Genomic DNA, 19,833 nt, shown 5'->3' on the forward strand with positions numbered 1-19,833 from the left:
TTAACTCTGTAAATTTATAATTTTTTTATATTGGAAATGGGTAGGTACATATAAAAATTAGAAAAAGAAATAATGTAATAACAAATACTATATTTAATATTATGTTTTAACTCTTGTTTTCAGAAGAATGCGACTTCATGTGTGTCTTGAGATTTCCTTTTTGATTGAATCCCTTTCCACAAAGGGTACATTGAAATTGTTTATTTCCAGTATGAATAATTCTATGCCTGGCTAGAAGGCTACTCTTTCTAAAGTTTGCTCCACACACCTAAAATCAGTATTTAAATTTAATCAAAAGATCTTTACTTTATATGTAAATGTTATTTCTTCTGGTTATTTAGTTAATTAAAATACCTGGCAGTTATAGGGCCGTTCTCCTGTGTGTATTCTGAAACAAAAATAAAATTAAAGTAAGTTGCGATAGATACCAACCGCTGAACAGATTTTTTTTACAATACAGCCTCTTATATGTCCATGTTCTTTTTATAACTAATTAAACCTTTTAAGCAAATTCGCTACAAATAAATTGTTTTTACTTTTTTATAATTAAAATTGAAAGTAGATAATTGACTTACACAAAGCCCCTAGACACCAGTAAGTGCATTACCACTAAAAGGCTAGTAAAATTATAAACAAAAAAATAAGAAATTTACCTTGAATGTGTCTTCAGGTATGAACTTTTTGCAAAAGAAGCAGCGCATACTTCACATTTAAAAAGCTTTGGGCCATGAATTTTGAGGTGAGAAGCATAGGAACTTGAGTTGTTAGTTGCGTAGCCACAAGTGGGACACACCTAAACAAGGATGATAACATCCATAAGTAGCAAAGAATGAAAAATTCATGGAAAGTGAATTATATATATGTCCAGTTCATAAATATGCAATAAATCATAGAAATCACTAAACCTTACTGAAAAAATAATAAATTTTTTTTATAGGTATTATCTTTTGATGCATGATGGACAGACCGACGGACCAAGTAAATAATATACCTACTGAATGCTCATTAAACACAAAAATCTTCACTAGGTAACAATTTCTGGCGTCTATCTTAAATAATTGACGAGAAAAAATATTTCCCCATTAGGTTTACGAACGGACATACAAAGTGCAATATAGAATAGCTTTGCTACTTAAAAAGTGTTAGTTACTGTTTTTAGAGAATTTTTAAAATAAATTTGATTTTGAGAAAACTCACCTTCCTGGGTAAAAGATGATCTTCGGTCTCGTGTTTATTTAGATCAACTTTTCTATCAAAAGCTAAAAAAAAGTTAATTTTCTTAATAAAAAAAGTAGTAGATGAATTACTTTAGTGTCAACCTATCCTATTATTTATTTATGACTGAAACCTAAGATTTTCATTGACAACTGAACTGTTTGAGTTCTCCTTTTTAGAGAAGATTTACAGAGGTCCCGGAATGGTTTCGGGTTGTTTATCTTTAGATATAAGCCTAGGGATGGTTTTAAGCTATTTGACCAGACTGGCCAGCCAATTTTGAAAATAAAAAACGTACATAACGTACACAAAAAAATAGGGTAAAGCGGGGCGAACTCGGTCTTTTTTTCGGTTTTTTGAACCTGCAAATCGTAAAAATTATTTTTTTTAAATGGGACCAAGACCAGTAGAAAGATCTCGGAAAAGTCGATCAGGTCCTAAAAGGACGTAAACCTAGGACTTTGGGAAGTTTGTCAAAATTGATCTCTAAAACGGCACCGACTTCGCCCCGCCTTGAGGCGAAGTCGGTAGGGCATTTTTAAGCTTCGAAAAATCGATGACGTATTGATTTTATTACAGCATGCCCAAAAGGTAAAAGTTGCTAAATGTAATAAAGAGTATGCACAAAAAATTTTATTAAGATAGGTCAATTTTTTCTACCAAAAAAAATTATTTTTCCGAAGTACGCGAAATTTGACTTTTTTTTTCGAAAATTTTTTTGATAAAAAACATAAAAATACTACTAGAAAAAATAACTTTTTATGACTTTAAAGGCCTGATCCTTAAAATTCAGGCAATTTTGAATAGATTTGGCCAAAAAAAAATTAGTTCTATTAGCAAAATTTCCTAAAAAAATCAAGTTGAAAAAAAGAGAAAAGTTTGGCAAAATCTGTGGTCGATTTTCCAGCTTCAAAAAACCTATGACATATTGGTTTAATTACAGCATGCTCTAAGGTTAAAGTTGCTAAATGTAATAAAGAGCATTCACAAAAAAAATTATGAAGATCGGACAATTTTTTCTACAAAAAAAATAAATTTTTTCTAAGTACGAGAAATTTGACTTTTTTTCTCGAAAATTTCACTTTTTTATATAAAATTGAAAAAGTTAGTATAAAAAGTGAAAAAACCGAATTCGCCCCGCTTCACTTTTAATCGATTTAAGAAAAAACTATACAAGCTTTTTTAAAGTTTTAAACGGAAATGAATAGCCTATTAGATTCTTAATAAGTCCCCTGAAGACGTCTAAGCTCTAGCTCTTACCAGTTTTTGTCCAACTTACCGTTTTTCCGACCGAAGCAAAAAAATCGAAAAAAAATTTTTTTGTCGTCCGACTTTAAGACCCAATAAGTACCCTAAAAATTCATCTCACAAAAATTTTATACTTTTTTGCAGGCAATTTAATAAGGAACAAATTTGATTATATGTTTTTTTCTGTCAGTCGATTAGAACATGGAGAAAAATGTCATTTAATGAAGGTGGTCAAAAAAATACCGACTTCACCTCAAAACCGAGATCGCCCCGCTTTACCCTACGTTACGTACATAAAAAAAGTAAAAAACGTACAAAAAACGTACATTCCTAATAAAAATAAGTTAAATAATTTCCTAGTTACTTATTATCAATACATTTAAGTCTACTAGCAGCTACCTGTAAAGGAGAACCATAGCGAACTGACAGACACAAGATATCCTATTACTCTATTTAGAAGAACTAGCGTCTACGCTCCTAAAGGCCTCTAGGGGCACTTGAGGAGGGGAGAGTTGAATTCAATAAAAAAACATGGATGACAACATACATAAGTAGCGAAGCTCAAAAGTTATTTATAGACATCTGGAAAAAAATTAACTTAAAATCAGTGAGCAATTAAAATTCATTTTTGGGGGGAGGAGGTAGTTTTTTTTTTCTAAAGTCAATTTCTCTTGGGAGGGTGGATGGTGATACTCTTCCCCAAAATAGTTATAAAACTTCCAAAAACCTATGAGAAGCTATCCTGTTAAGGAGAACCATATCGGTTCCGTGGTTAGCGAGATTCTTTGGTTCAAACAAACAGACATCCTGTTATTATGTACAAAGTATATCCTATTATAAGGACCAGCGACTACGCCCTTAGAGGCCTCTAGAGAAACTTGATTAGGGGGGGGGGGGTAGTTGAATTCAAAAACCCATTTTTTTTATTTAAAAATAAAAAGTAAAAAACAAGGATGACAACATCCTTAAGTAGCGAAGCTCAAAAGTTATGGATGGAAATCTGGGAACTATATAAACTATAGAGTAGTGTCGTAAAAAATAAGCATTTAACTTATTTATATAAATCACAAAACCTTTTAAAAATATATAATAACGTGAAAATCTAGGAATAAATTCAGCCCCACAACAAATAAGCAAATCTCAATGAAATTTAGTGGAAGTATTAAGAATGAAAACTAATACAATCCCTGAAAATTAAAACCCTCTATCAAGAATATGAGTAGAGAAAATCACAAAAACCTATACATCTAGGAATCGATCTAGCACTGCAACAAATAGACAAACCTTAAAGAAACTTTTTGAAAATATGTAGAATGTGAATTTATTTATTCCCTGAAAATTTCAGCCGTCTATCTTGAATAGAAGTCGAGAAAACCATGAAAAAAAGAAAATCTAGGAATAGATCTAGCACCCCAACCAAAAGGCAAATCTCAATGAAAATATGTAGAATGTGAACTTATTCAATCAAAAAACAGGAGCCGAGAAAATCACGTTTCTCCGATAGCATAACGGACTGACAAAGTGATTATAGAGTAGCTTCGCTAATAAATTTTTTATTGAGGGAGGGGGGAGTAGACCACCCCCATTTCTGATTTCAATTTTAAAAAGAAAGAAAAAATAGGGGAAGAGTGGTGATTTTTTTCTAAGAGTAATTTCTCTTGGGAGGGTGGTTGTACCCTCTCCCAGGACCTATGAGAAGCTACCCTGTAAAGGAGAACCATGTCGGTTTAGCGGTTAGCGAGAACCTTCGGTAAAAATTAACTGACAGAGAGACATACATCCTGTTATTACGTACTTGTAACGGACGTATGCTAATCCTAACTATTTAGGAGTTATGAGCCACAGTTGAGATGTTGACACAAGCCATAGAGTGCCGAGTAAAGAGTAGTAATGTTGTGGTGTAGAAACAAGTAATTTGATGAAGAAAAGGGGCGAAGATTTACTGAAGAAAGGGGCGAAGACATTGTAAAAGATGAACAAGTTAACTGTTGAAATCATGGAGAAAAAGTTAAGAGGAGAAAAGAGTTACAACATGATTCTGAGAAAAGAGTAGACCTGAGCCTACAAACTGCTTTGTCGACAGCTTATCTTCACATCACGCCACCCAATTATAGTACTAAATATTAATTTCTAAATTACTAAATTTCATTCCCACTCTTTAATACTTATTCTATGAAAATTGTGTCCAAAGTAATTAAAGTAAAGAAAAGAAAGACAATTATGTCCAATAAGAATTTAAATCTGTATTTGTTCATAGGAAATCATTGTAAAGAATATATGTGCACGCAAAATCAAAAGCAACTTAAAGTTTTAAAGCCTTTTTCTTATTTCAGAAAGTAAAAGTAAGTGAATAAATAAATATTTAATATAACGGGTGGCTACCTAGGTGAGAAAATTTTTATATTTTAATTTGTAACAGCGAAGTCGTTGAAAGGATACATCAATGCAAGATAAATGGACAATAAGGTGAAAATATTTAAATAGTATCAAATGTTTTGTTGAAGTCAAACTAACACCAAATCATATGAAGATTGAATTTAAATTAAACAACGTTTCAAATGTTTTGGTAAAGTCAAACTAACATCAAGTGACTTAATGAACTTTCTATTGAAGTAAACTTAATGTATCAAATGTTTTGGTAAAGTCAAACCAACGTAAATTATATAAAGAATAAAGAGCTAAAGTACATAATTTAAACCTCCATTATAATGGCCTCCAATAATACTGTTCCATTTTAGGTGGATACCCAAACAGAGAACAGATCTGTGTTGTGTGAAAGACCCCTAATGCTAGAAAGACCCCTAAACAAAAGACCCCTAAGCAGAACTAATTTGATTGGCGGAAAACCAGCCTTGGATAATTGGAGAAACTAGTGTGCCCTACCTGTAAAGGGATTTGCTTATCACACTGAAATTAAAGGTATAGAATATTATACTCTTTTTAATTACTTTATTGTAGCAAGGATTCAAGTAAATATTCAAAATAATGTTTAAATAATCTGACGTCTATAAGGAAAATAATCTGGCCTTGTCTAACAATTGTTATCTTTGCAGGAAGTTAACAAGAACAGCTACAACCAAAGCTAATGAGAACAAGTCACAATAACTCAAAGCTAAATACCATCAAGGAAAAAACACCAACCCTAACAACGCAACTAGGGGATTAATTGGATATGTACTATTCTACTGGAACCAAACTTCAAACCTAACAGAGAGCCAATGTAAGTACTTTATAGCTCATATTCTTTAATACATTAAGTAGAATGAATTTAAGTGAACAAAGACTTTAGTATGGAATGTAAATTGTAAATTTAATTTCTTTTTATCTTTTATTCTTTCATTTCCTTATTTATAAGTGCACTTTTATTAGCCAACCCGTTCTTATTGTAACTACCTAGAATTAACATTGTTTTTTTTTATTCTAGGTTAATTTTATCGAACATTCGAGTCAAAATAACTGCTCTACTATTTCCAGACTACATTGAAAGAAACTGATAAAATGTCAAACCACAGAAATGAAATTCCAGCGGACCAAGATTGAGTGGCTCTGAAAAGCAAAGGTGAGCCGTCCGCTACAGTAAAATTAACAACTGTAACTGTGGTACATATGAATAGTACATCTGAAAGCATTGTCAACCAGCTTTCTCCATCCACTACAGGTGTGATTTCCGACCCAAGGGACCGTGGGACTTTACAGGACCTAGCTGCGCCTTGGGAAGAGAACAGTGTTTATGAAGAATTAAACGAAAGTAAATCAACTATTGCTAATCAAAGCCATAGTAGCTTAAAGACTGCCTTTAGTTCAGCTGATCCTAGAGAACAGATTCCTCCATTACCTACAGAATTGTTCATTGGTAAACCTAACCTGAGACCCAGATTGAAGACTTCTCTTGATGCTCAAGTGTGTGATGGTCTTGCTGATTGTGGTGACTTCATTGATGAAACATTACCCGAGTTATCAACTGATGGAGAGGATGTGAATGAAGACGACCTGTACATCGAAGATGATGTTGTAGATCAGTTCCAACTTCCCAGTGCTACTGTTTTGAAAACCCTACCCCCACTTGATGTTGAACTAAGTGATAGTGAAGAGGAGAGACCTGAATCTGCTGCTAGTATTGTTACAATTAAACCCAGCATGGCAAGATCTACTGTTGCCATGAAAAAGGCTCTTGCTGATTATGAACGTGCAATAACTACCTTTGATGTCATTTTTGTTGACTTAGAACCTCCTAATACTCCAGCTGATGAGCTAAAGGACTTGCAAAAGGATGCTACAGAGCAGAGAAAAGCTTTGATTGATACTATCTCCTTGTTTGCAGCAGAACCCCATGATGACTTCACTGCAGCGAAGCATGCTAAAGCTAACACTTATTGTACACACTATACAAATAAGATAAAGCTAATTTATATTCAAGTAAAGCAGAACGAAGAGTTAGACAGAAGACATGCTGCTGAAGCACCTCCACAGCAACAGCTTGTGCATGGTGGAGATCACCGACACCAGCAGTCTATTATATCCTCTCAACGTGTCATAAGATTATTACCTCCACTAAAACAAAGTGTATTGGATGTAAATGCTAAATTCACTGAGATGCGCCTCCAACCTGTAACCTCCACCATTGAGTTGAAAGGGCTGGAAAATGCATTCAAGTCTAACTGTGACTCCATGCAAGAATGTTGCAGACAAATAGAGGAATTAAATAAAAATGCTACCTGTGCTGGAGACCCTGATTCAATAGAAATATTGGATGGTTTGTCCATATCTCTCTATAAGTCAAAGAGAGACACCAGAAAAAGATTAGATGATGTTACTGGTTCCTTTGGAATCCTCCCAGGAATGATTGAAATGAGTGGTAAAAACATAACTGTTGAAGCTCCTGTGTTTTCTGGAGTCTTTTCAGAAGAACTTGACTATTTTACCTTCTCCAAACGACTAGATGAGTATTTTAGCCAGACTGGTGCATTGTCTACTGCACAAAAACTTCTTAAGCTACGGAATGACTGTCTTAAATCCCCAGCCAAGGAATGTGTTGCATCTGCCAGTTCTTATGATGTTGCCATGCACTTGCTAAAATCCCACTTTGGTAAACCAACTATGGTCTTTATGAACAAAGTTCAAGATTTAAAGTCGTGTGGGAAGTGTCCAGAAAAGATTGTTGAAAAACGCAACTGGGTATTCAATGTTACCCAAAAGATAAAATCCTTGACGGAATTGGCACAGGATCACGGCTTAACCATGATGTTTGAGTCCACAAACATTGTAGGAGTGCTACAGAAGATCATGTTACCCAAGGATCATGAGGACTTCAGAAAGGTTATGAGGGAAGAGATGAAGGCAAAGCCAGAAATGGTAATAACCCGTGGTTACACCCTTGAAGCTATGTTAGGCTTCTTGGAGGATATTGCTATTGATACAAATTGTGATATTGATTATATGGCGGCTACCAGTTTTAGTTCATATCGTGAGCTACTCGATGGAATAAAGGGTCCTAAGCCACCTTCTGCTGAGAAAGCAAAGGAACCTTTTAAAGACAGCCGTAAATATACCCAGCCTAAGAAATATTCTGCTATGCCAATAGAGAATGATGATCTTGAGGACCTGTATGACTTGGATGAAGTGTCCGAGGATTCTGATGATAATCAGATTGAGTCTCTTGATGTTGGTGGCTTATCACAGCCTATTATGTCTAACAATACTGAGCCCAGAGCAATAAAATGCAAGTTTTGTGATCACAGCCATACTAATTTGGCATATTGTAAGGATTTCCAAGACACCCCTGTTAAGAAAAGATGGAGGAAGATCATGAAAATGAAGTCGTGTTATCGCTGTTTAAGGACTGATGCAGGATTGGATATGGACAACAGAAGTTCATGGCTGAAGAATCATATGAAAAATTGTAGTGATAAGTGGCTGTGTAAGGTAGACAGATGTGGTGACAAGGATGATATCAGGAAAAATCACATCTTAATTTGTCCTTTTCATCAAGAAGAGAATAAGAAATTTGAGACTGAGTTTATCAAGACTCTTGACAAGAGTAAGTTAGAGAGTGATGTAAAGTTTTTTCTTGCTTCCTACTTATCCTCGGCTCAGACCACTCCAGAAACAGATGCCTTTGACGAAGCTGTGTATTTAAATGGTAAGGATCCATCTACCATTGTGATTGAGCCAGAAGTTAAGGACTGTCCAATTTATCAGTTACAATACATTTCTGGTAAAAATAATGAAAAACTCCTTGTATTCTATGACACAGGTTGTTGGTCCTCAGGTTTGAGCAATAGTGCTTACTCAGCCCTTGATACTGTAACTGTGAGAGAAGGTCCTACTACCCTTCAAGTAGCAGCTGGCGCTGAGATTAATATCCCTTATGGTGAAGAAAAGTTCTGGCTACCTTTAGATGGTAAATCTGATTCTGGAAAGGATCGTATGGCAACTTTTACTGGATTGAGAATGGAAAATGTGAGCTGTCCATTTCCTAATTGGCCATTGAGAAAGGTTTATGATGATATCTCTGCTGAGTTCAACAAGCTGCATCCCTGTAAATCACTTCCTACCATTGAAGACTGTATTGGAAATAAAGATGTTGACATTATGATTGGTATTAAGTTCAATAAATATCACCCTAAATTACTATTCTCGTTACCTGGAGGTCTTGAAATAAGGCAGGCTGTTCTTAAAGGTTGGAATGGCAACCAAGCTGTCCTTGCTGGACCCCACCACCTCTGGCAACATGTTGGAGCTGCAAGTAGTTTTATGGGGCCTGGAGCCTACCTATCCTTCGAATGTAGAGCTTATCGTGTTCAGTGTGATACTCTTTGGAACAACCTTGCTCCGGTACATGAAGAACCAATTAAACTAAGCCCACCTGAAAATTGGTCATTGTTTTGTGAATGTGGAGAGCTTCTTGAGAATCCTCTAGTTGATGATGACCGCGCTGTAATTTCTGCGATGTATGCTGTAAGTGCTGGACGTCAAGTGAAGGAATTTAAACTGTTGGATGAAATAGGTGCTGAGCTTGGATACAGATGCATTAAGTGTAGAAGTTGTAATCCGTGTAAAGATGGTGAGAGATTAGAAGAAGTGTCATTGAAGGAGGAACAAGAATCATATCAGATCAAGAATTGTGTGTCTTATGATGAAAGGAATAAAGTGGTAATGACAGAGCTTCCCTTTATCCGTGATCCTACAACCCACCTGACTGATAACAAAAATGTAGCTATGAAAATCCTTGACAGCCAAGTTAAACTTGCCACTAAAGATGAAAATGTTAAGGAAGAGATCATCAAAAGTTTTCAAAAATTAGTTGATAATGGCCACCTTGTGAAAATAAGTGACCTACCTGAGGCAGAAAAGGAATTAGCTAACAAGCCTGGCTACTGGATACCATGGAGAGCTGTGTATTCTAGTTCAAGTATCAGTACTCCCTGCAGACTTGTGTTTGATGCAAGCTCAAGGACTAGAACAGGTTACAGCTTGAATGATTGCTTGGCAAAGGGAGACTCCAAACTAGCTAACCTACTCCACCTTCTTGTCCAATTTCGAAAGGGTAAAGCTGCACTGTCTGCAGATATCCGTATGGCTTATAACACTATTAAACTGAAATCAGAGTTTTACCAGTACCAAAAAATGCTTTGGAAGGACTGTTTATCTATAGATGGTGATACAATAGAGATGGTGATCCGGACATTAATTTATGGCGTAAAGCCAGCTGGCCAGCTAACAGCTGAAGGGTTTAATCTGGTTGCTGATGTTGCTGAAGAGAAAGAGCCAGATCTGAACCTTGGGGCTGATACTTTAAGAGACAAAAAATATGTTGATGATATACTTGCTGCTTATGATAATGATGATGTTAGAGATCTTGCTGGAGACTGTCTCGAAAAGACATTAAACTATGGAACAATGGAAGTGAAAGCTGTCACTAAGAGTGGGCATGAACCTGATGAGAAAGTTACCACTGATGGTGCTAACTGTGGATTACTTGGCTACAAATGGGCCCCCAAAGATGATCTGATTGGACTTGATATTAAACCATTGTATCTTGGCAAGCGGAAACGAGGTAAACGCCCTCCCTCTGTTGAAGGTGATATCCGAGAAGCTCTAGCAGGTAGATTTACCAAGCGTGTGATTGCTGGTACTGTTGCAGTCATCTTTGACCCGTTAGGGCTTATTGTTCCTGTTACTGGCCGACTAAAACTAGACTTGAGTGAAATATGTAAACTGAAAGTTGATTGGGATGATATGTTGCCAGTTGAGTTGCTTGATGTTTGGGTACACAACCTTCAACAAGTGCAATTACTCGCTGACTTTAAAGTGCCCCGCAGTATATTTAATTATGATGTTGATGTTACCAATGGAGTAACACTCTTGGTAGTCACTGATGCTAGTCAATCCATAGCAGTAGCTACTGTATATGCTCAAATGAATCTCAATTCTGGAGGAAAGATCTGTAATCTTGTCATGAGCAAGTCTAAGCTGGTCACTAAACTCACAGTCCCAAAGGCAGAGTTAAAAGCTTGTAATATGGGCTGTGTTTTGGCAAATCTGGTTGTAAGAGATTTTGGAGAATGTGTCAAGAGAGTCATCTTTGCCACCGATAGTGTCATTGCCCTCTATTGGATGAACTGTGATTCTCGCCCACTACAAACGTCAGTTAGAAACATGGTCATTGATATTCGCAGGCTATGTAATGTTGATGATTGGTTGCATATAGAGTCTGCCTTGAACCCTGCTGATATTGCTACCCGCACTGCTGATGCTTCTATGGTTACAGAAGATTCTGAATGGCAGCTGGGTAAGGATTGGATGCGAGAGGAGGTATCAGACATGCCACTTAAATCACTAGCAGAGATCTCTATGGATCATGAGGAGCAACGGCTGGCTTTACTGGAGATCCGTAATTCTGGTGCCCCTGGGCTAACCTTATTGGCTTTCAACAATAAAATAAGTCTTAGAAATGATCTTAGCAACTATCTTGTTGACCCTATGAGATACACTTGGAACCACCTGTTGAGAAGAATTGCTATAATTCTGATTGCTGCTGATAAATTCAAAGGTGTTAAGAATGGAAATGATACCATCATCCATGACAACCCAGGTGTTGTAAATGTTGAAGATAGTTACATAGATAAAGCTAAGAATTATCTATTCAAGAAGACAACTAAAGAGTTATTTGAATTTAATGAATGGAAGAAGATTGATGCACTTGGTGAGATGAAAAATGATATATTTGTTTATACTGGCAGAATACTGTCTGGTCATGAGGCTGAACTTGCCGACAATTCCTTGGACTTATCCAGACTTTCATTTGCTGTACCTGTCTTGGACCGTAACAGTCCAGTAGCATACTGTATTATGAGAACTTGCCATGAGAAACTGACTCATCATGGGGGAGCTGTATCTTCTCTACTGAAAAGTTATGAATTTGCCTTTATTATAGGAGGAAGGTCACTTGCTACGGAAATTAAGACAAAGTGTACCTTTTGTCAGCGGTACAAACTTAAAACCATCCAAATCGAGATGGGTAAACTTGATGATGCCCGTTATAATGTTGCCCCAGCTTTCACAATATGCCAACTTGATCTATTTGGCCCCTATGAGATGAAATGCCAAGTCCACCAACGACAAACACGTAATACTGAGACTGCTCAAGCCTGGGGTGTTGCAATCAAATGCTGTGCTACCAATGCTCTTGGCCTCTATGTAATGATTGGCTATGATACTGACAATTTCTTACTAGCTTTCCAGCGGCATATATACAGGTATGGTACACCGCTCCAAGTCCGCATTGATGCTGGTTCCCAGCTGATCAAAGGTTTCAAGGATATGAAGATATACGTTGCAGATGTTGCCAAGACCTTAAATGTTGAGACTGGTTCAAGTATTTCTTTCAAAGTTGCCCCTCCTGGAGCTCACAATTGGAACGGGATGGCTGAAAGATCAATTAAGGAAATCAAAGGAATGCTAAATACTGTTTTCAAAGGAAGGAATTTCTCTGTTATACAATTTGAGACAGCATTGGCCTATATTGCATCAGAACTTAATAACCTACCCTTCTGTCTTGGAAACAGGTACACAAATCTTGATGGTTTGGATTTACTTACCCCTAGCAGACTGCTTATGGGAAGAAACAAGGGTAGGACAGCTCTAGGTAGAGTTACTGTTGAAAGTCCTGGTAAAATGATGAGTTCTATTGATGATATCGAGAAAGCTTGGTGGGAAGTATTCAAAAATGCAAGGCTAGCTGATTTTTTCCCTAAGTCCAACAAATGGACCCACACCTCTCACCAGCCCAAAGTGGGGCAGATTGTTGTATTTCTACGAGATTTGTCAAATGCTTTTGGTTCCAGCATCTTCCGTATTGGCAGAATCAAGCAAGTCTTTGAGTCCAAAGATGGTGTTGTCCGCAAGGTTGAAATTGAATACAGATTATGGTTGTCCAAAACCACAAGCACTGTCATGAGAAGCCTTAGAGATGTGGCTATCTTAGAGGTTGAAACAGACCTTGACCTAGGAGGTCAGATAGAGGCTGAATTTGCCATGGACCACCTGTGGAGCTACTACAACAGGGTTGCTTAAACCCCACTACAACTATTGTACAAACTAATTAATTTATCCTGTGAAGTTTTATCAACGTTTTACCCATACTGTAATGAAGAAATACTGAATACCTACAAATTCTGATCAAGTACAAACCTCAACTGTTGCCTTTCTGTGCCGGGAGTGTAACGGACGTATGCTAATCCTAACTATTTAGGAGTTATGAGCCACAGTTGAGATGTTGACACAAGCCATAGAGTGCCGAGTAAAGAGTAGTAATGTTGTGGTGTAGAAACAAGTAATTTGATGAAGAAAAGGGGCGAAGATTTACTGAAGAAAGGGGCGAAGACATTGTAAAAGATGAACAAGTTAACTGTTGAAATCATGGAGAAAAAGTTAAGAGGAGAAAAGAGTTACAACATGATTCTGAGAAAAGAGTAGACCTGAGCCTACAAACTGCTTTGTCGACAGCTTATCTTCACATCACGCCACCCAATTATAGTACTAAATATTAATTTCTAAATTACTAAATTTCATTCCCACTCTTTAATACTTATTCTATGAAAATTGTGTCCAAAGTAATTAAAGTAAAGAAAAGAAAGACAATTATGTCCAATAAGAATTTAAATCTGTATTTGTTCATAGGAAATCATTGTAAAGAATATATGTGCACGCAAAATCAAAAGCAACTTAAAGTTTTAAAGCCTTTTTCTTATTTCAGAAAGTAAAAGTAAGTGAATAAATAAATATTTAATATAACGGGTGGCTACCTAGGTGAGAAAATTTTTATATTTTAATTTGTAACAGCGAAGTCGTTGAAAGGATACATCAATGCAAGATAAATGGACAATAAGGTGAAAATATTTAAATAGTATCAAATGTTTTGTTGAAGTCAAACTAACACCAAATCATATGAAGATTGAATTTAAATTAAACAACGTTTCAAATGTTTTGGTAAAGTCAAACTAACATCAAGTGACTTAATGAACTTTCTATTGAAGTAAACTTAATGTATCAAATGTTTTGGTAAAGTCAAACCAACGTAAATTATATAAAGAATAAAGAGCTAAAGTACATAATTTAAACCTCCATTATAATGGCCTCCAATAATACTGTTCCATTTTAGGTGGATACCCAAACAGAGAACAGATCTGTGTTGTGTGAAAGACCCCTAATGCTAGAAAGACCCCTAAACAAAAGACCCCTAAGCAGAACTAATTTGATTGGCGGAAAACCAGCCTTGGATAATTGGAGAAACTAGTGTGCCCTACCTGTAAAGGGATTTGCTTATCACACTGAAATTAAAGGTATAGAATATTATACTCTTTTTAATTACTTTATTGTAGCAAGGATTCAAGTAAATATTCAAAATAATGTTTAAATAATCTGACGTCTATAAGGAAAATAATCTGGCCTTGTCTAACAATTGTTATCTTTGCAGGAAGTTAACAAGAACAGCTACAACCAAAGCTAATGAGAACAAGTCACAATAACTCAAAGCTAAATACCATCAAGGAAAAAACACCAACCCTAACAACGCAACTAGGGGATTAATTGGATATGTACTATTCTACTGGAACCAAACTTCAAACCTAACAGAGAGCCAATGTAAGTACTTTATAGCTCATATTCTTTAATACATTAAGTAGAATGAATTTAAGTGAACAAAGACTTTAGTATGGAATGTAAATTGTAAATTTAATTTCTTTTTATCTTTTATTCTTTCATTTCCTTATTTATAAGTGCACTTTTATTAGCCAACCCGTTCTTATTGTAACTACCTAGAATTAACATTGTTTTTTTTTATTCTAGGTTAATTTTATCGAACATTCGAGTCAAAATAACTGCTCTACTATTTCCAGACTACATTGAAAGAAACTGATAAAATGTCAAACCACAGAAATGAAATTCCAGCGGACCAAGATTGAGTGGCTCTGAAAAGCAAAGGTGAGCCGTCCGCTACAGTACTAAGTATATTCTATTAAATAAAGTAGTAAGTTTTTTGTCTGATGCTTAAGATTTTCATAACTACTTCACACAGTTACCGAGATGGTTTTAGGCTATTTTTCTACCATTTTGAATACAGGTTCTTGAAGGGATATGGAAGGACAGAGAAAATAGCCTACAACCTCACAAAGATCATGTCGGTTCAGCAGTTAGCGAGATTCTTCGCTACAGAAAAAAGGATTTATAGGATATACATATAATAAGGATATAGGGTTATTTTGTCTATTGCTAAAGATCTCAGAAAATACTAGTCTTTAATACAAGTAAATACTAAATAAAAGTAAATCAATGCTTGTCTGTCTAAAGCTTACGATCTTGGTAACCGCTGAACAGATTGGGTTCTAATCTTCAGGGAATATATCTACTGGTCCTGTGGTAGTTTTAGGCTATTTTCTTAGAGTGTGGGAAACCCACCCCCCCAAAAAAAATCAACCACCCCTCAATTTATTTTTGTAAACTAATACAAATCAGCGGGGTGGGGGAACCCCCACCGCACCCTGGGGCGAAGCCTAAATGAAAAAAATAATCACAATCTTTTTTTATATTTTTTTTGGACAAATTTCCAACAAACGATTCTATAAAAGAGGGGACGAAGCCTCTAGAGGCTAGGGGCGAAGCCTCTAATCCTAGTAGAAAGTAAAAAGCTTTAAGTGTCCCTCCCCCAAAGAAAATAGCAAAACACCATCACAGGACTATTAGGTATATTCCATGAAGAGTAGAGCCCAATAGGTTCAGTGGTTAATGAGATAGGTATTAAGCTTCTGATATACAGACGGACAAGTAGACGGACAAACATCATTCTACTTTGTATTATAGATAATATACTATTTTTGTAATACTTTTTGTACAAATACAAATAAATATACAAATACTTTTATACTTATATTTGATTCTTATTCTTTAAAAACTGAAGATACCAAAAATAAGACTTCTTAATCCTAAACTGAGCACCATATGATATCTCAAAAAATTTACCCAAGTATATAAAGAATTTGAAAAAAATTATCGTAAAATCTATTAAAGGGGTAGTTGCATGAAATGCATTTAAACTTGAATTTAGTCAACTGCATATCTCTTTCTGTTCAATAGTTTAAACTAAATCTATAGGACATATATTTCAAATCCATAAATTTAAACTGTAAGTTCTAATAACATATATGCATAATTTACCTACATATTTTTGTTCTATGAAAATTGAAGATATTATTGAATTTATTTGATATAATACACCTATTGTTTTTGCAAAAAATTTCGTACAAAACATACAAATTACTTTTCTACTAATATTTGATTCTTATTCTTAAAAAAAACGTAAAACGTACAAAAATACAAAATATAAAATACGTTACGTACACATCTCAATATAACGTCCAGAACGTACTCAGATTCGATGCGTAACGTACAAAACGTACACTCTGGCCAGTCTGTAAATTTCTATAGGGGCATAGAATACAGACATCCAAATACTAGGGGCACATTCGTTAGTATCTTACAATTTATCAGATTTTTAAATTGAATATAAAAATAATGAGAACACTAAGTACCTGCACTGCAAACTGAGCATTCAAACTTTTGTGAGTGGTGACTTTTGATGTGGAGCTTCAAACTTTTAGCCTCAGCATATTTCTTGCCACAGGATGGACACTGGTGACCACTGTGTTCTAAATAGTTGCAGGGATCAAGGGATATATCAATGTAAGGATCTATAACTCATCTCTCCCTAATTATTCAAAGCATGACTTAGCGAATACTTTACAACAAAATTACCCAAAATAAAATGTCTCAGAAATAAAATAGTCATTCTATTATATGAAATTTTTTGTCCGTAGTTTAAGATTTTTTATAAATACTAAACTGATTGAGTTCTCTAATTAAGGGAAGCTCCATAATCCCAGCATGGTTTTAGACAATATTATTTCTTAATTCAAGTTTTCAGTTGGTCTTAGGCTATTTTCTTCGCATTCCTAACCCTTTAATACATACCCCCCTGGTCCTCGGGACACAACCGCCAGTTTTTCAATATTGTAATGAAATAAAAAAATATTCTGTAAAATATACCTGACATGTGCCTCTGCATGATCTTGACTGAAGCAAATTCTTTCTTACATATCTCACATGAAAATATCTGCCCATCATGACTTTCTTTCACGTGTTTTATCAGATCCTTAACCAGAAAAGTATATGATAATTATTGATATAGGTATTATTACTTGGATCTTACACTAGATTATGAAGTACTCTAATAAAGTGAAATTTGTATCTGGCAAAAACAACAAACCCCCCCCCCCTTCACAACCACTCTCTTTACCCAACCCCTTCCCTTTCTACTGCATGAAATCACTCACCAATAAGAGATGTCCATGTTAGCAACCTAAATTAACGACAATTTTCCCCTGTCATAATATCCACGTTTATTCTAAATCCATATGGGAAAAATATTTCATTAAAGATCAATAGTGAACCACAATTCTTTTTATCAATAGTTTGCTTTGTAAAAAATTATCTACCTTAGAAAGATGAAACGCCTCTTGGCAAAGTCGACAACTATGAAATTTTGAATGTAAATTTTTAAGGTGAAGTTTGTAGGCACTTGAGGATTGAAATTTCTTATCACAGTAAGCACAGCATCTTATAATATTCTCCAATTCTAATAATTTGTGTCTTTTATTAGTAAATGATTTGAAATAACATACATTAAAACATATTTAAACGATAACATTAACCATATTTCTAAAAATTTACATCCTCTAAGGAACTTTCAAAAACTTTTTAACCTATAATTACCTAGGTACAATTAGAACAAAAAAATCTTTATTCTTCAAAAATAAAATAAAAACTCTGAAATATGTCCTTGTCTTTAAAAAATGGAATCAAATCAAAGTTATTAAAGTTACCTACCTAAGTAAAATATAAGCATATTTAAATTCTACAACTTTTCAATTACTAATGGCAAACCATTTACAAAACAAAAAGCATTCCTGATTTAAATAAATGTTTGTGAGCTTTAAAATCTTTCTTATTGTCGAAATTTGCACCACAAATATCACAAATAAAATTGGCCAGAGCATCAGGATGTTTTCTGCCCATGTGACAATTCAGTCCACATTCTGATGGAAATGATTTATCACAAAAGTCACAGTTAAAAGATTTTGCTAGTGGACACAATCGTTGGTGTTTCTCATAATCAATATTTGAGTCAAATGTATCTTTGCAATTAACACATGATAATGTATCTTGGTTGCTAGATTTTAATTCTTCTTTTAGAAACATACTTTCCTTTTTCGAAGTTTCAAAAGAGTCAAGTTCATTTTCTCCAGTTTCGGATGTAGATTCAAAATCAATATCACTTGTTTCAACTTTATAATCTGTGAATTCAGCATCATCTAAATTATAACCTGATATGCTTTCTTCCACTTTGATTTCTTTGAAGTTTGAGTTTTCTTGATTCTTTTGAAGATCTTCAATAATTTTACCTTAAAAACATTAACTTTATTATGTTTTATAGGGTTGGGCCGGTTATCTGGCCAACGTTCGATATCCGGCAATTTACCGGATATCCGGCAATTTACCGGATATCCGGCAATTTACCGGATATCCGGCGTCAAAAATCAGCCGGATATCATGTAACCGGATAGTTTTAATATCCGGTATCCGGCCGGATATTGAAAATTACCGGATATCCGGCCAACCCTAGTTTTAAGGGCATGAAAGGATAACGGATACATTTTGAACATAGGATCCCCGGCTTAGGGGGAGTGGGGGGGGGGGGGTGTCAGATGAAAACATTAGCTGATACTATTATGCAGTAGGGAAAACAATTAATATTGTGCAGCATTAATATATATTACAACCCTGGAGACGTTATTTATAAACATTATTATTACCTACCTAGATCATGCTTTATTATTTTCAGCTTACATAGAACTTGCACTATCATCTTATCATCGTTTAAAGATGATAAGATATTTTTACATTTTACTATGGAGTTTACAGCATTCCCTAATACATTTCCAGCTGATTTATATTGCACAGAAATGTCTTCGGATACATCTTCATAGGATTCAGTTTTAGTATTTTCAGTTGGCGGATTTTCTAGAACCTCATTGGAACATTTTATATCATTATTCGACATTTTAGGTGTTTCAATTGTTTGCATCTTACTTTTCAAATTTTCTGAGATCATATCTAAAAATTATAGATTAATATTTTTAACTAAAATTAAAATATATCATTCACGATTAGAGTAAAACACTAGAGGGAGAAAGGGTTAAATGCAACCGCATTGTGCAACCTTTCTATTGGGTCATTGTTGCCAACCAATGGTGTCGCTTATATTAACACAGCCAAGTAGCAGAAAATGATTTAGAAGCAGGCGAAAGAGGGCTTTAAAAAGGAAGGGAGGTAGTTGTCTGTATATACATCTATACTATAGATCTGTTCACTCATGTATACTTTAAAAAATAGTAGGTACACTAATGTATATGCAGTGGCACTCAGTACAAAATATATCCAAACCTGATCCTAAGTATTAAACAAATAAACGAAAACAAAACCCCCCTTATATTCATTACATTTCAAAAAAGGGGTGTGGGGGATCATTTCTCGACTTGCAAAATTTTGATTTTTAAAACTAAAATCATGGGTTAAGTGGAGGGTAGACTTACTCCATTCCCCCAAGTTCCCCTGGAAAGTGAGACCTCTTTGGATGTAGACACTAGATTTTCTGATAAAGTAATTACCTATCTAATCTAATCTAATGCTCATTTTATCATTGTCTTTATAGTTTTCATCATCCATTTTATCTGAAAAAAGTTACTACTGTTTACC

The 19,833-nt window shown here is 35.0% G+C and overlaps 1 protein-coding gene and 1 long non-coding RNA gene across 2 annotated transcripts; one reads left to right on the forward strand and one right to left on the reverse strand.

Annotated features, from left to right (window-relative positions):
• Positions 1–5: 5 nt before the first annotated feature.
• LOC145322141 (zinc finger Y-chromosomal protein-like) lies at positions 6–19,810 on the reverse strand. Its single transcript, XM_080163938.1, has 10 exons — positions 19,746–19,810; positions 18,895–19,191; positions 17,985–18,479; positions 17,514–17,653; positions 17,065–17,170; positions 16,551–16,667; positions 1,198–1,259; positions 654–793; positions 355–388; positions 6–268 (listed from the first exon to the last, which is right to left on the reverse strand). The coding sequence occupies exons 2-10, from the start codon at positions 19,187–19,189 to the stop codon at positions 107–109; spliced, it is 1,551 nt and encodes a 516-aa protein (XP_080020064.1). The 5' UTR covers positions 19,190–19,191; positions 19,746–19,810; the 3' UTR covers positions 6–106.
• On the forward strand, positions 4,730–5,642 carry LOC145322134 (uncharacterized). Its single transcript, XR_013880510.1, has 3 exons — positions 4,730–4,849; positions 5,202–5,382; positions 5,517–5,642. It is a non-coding gene; the product is annotated as an uncharacterized LOC145322134 (long non-coding RNA).
• Positions 19,811–19,833: the final 23 nt, after the last annotated feature.

The sequence above is a fragment of the Acartia tonsa genome, chromosome 6 (genome assembly GCF_053477335.1).
Source record: "Acartia tonsa isolate MP-2025a chromosome 6, ASM5347733v1, whole genome shotgun sequence".
NCBI lineage: Eukaryota > Metazoa > Arthropoda > Copepoda > Calanoida > Acartiidae > Acartia > Acartia tonsa.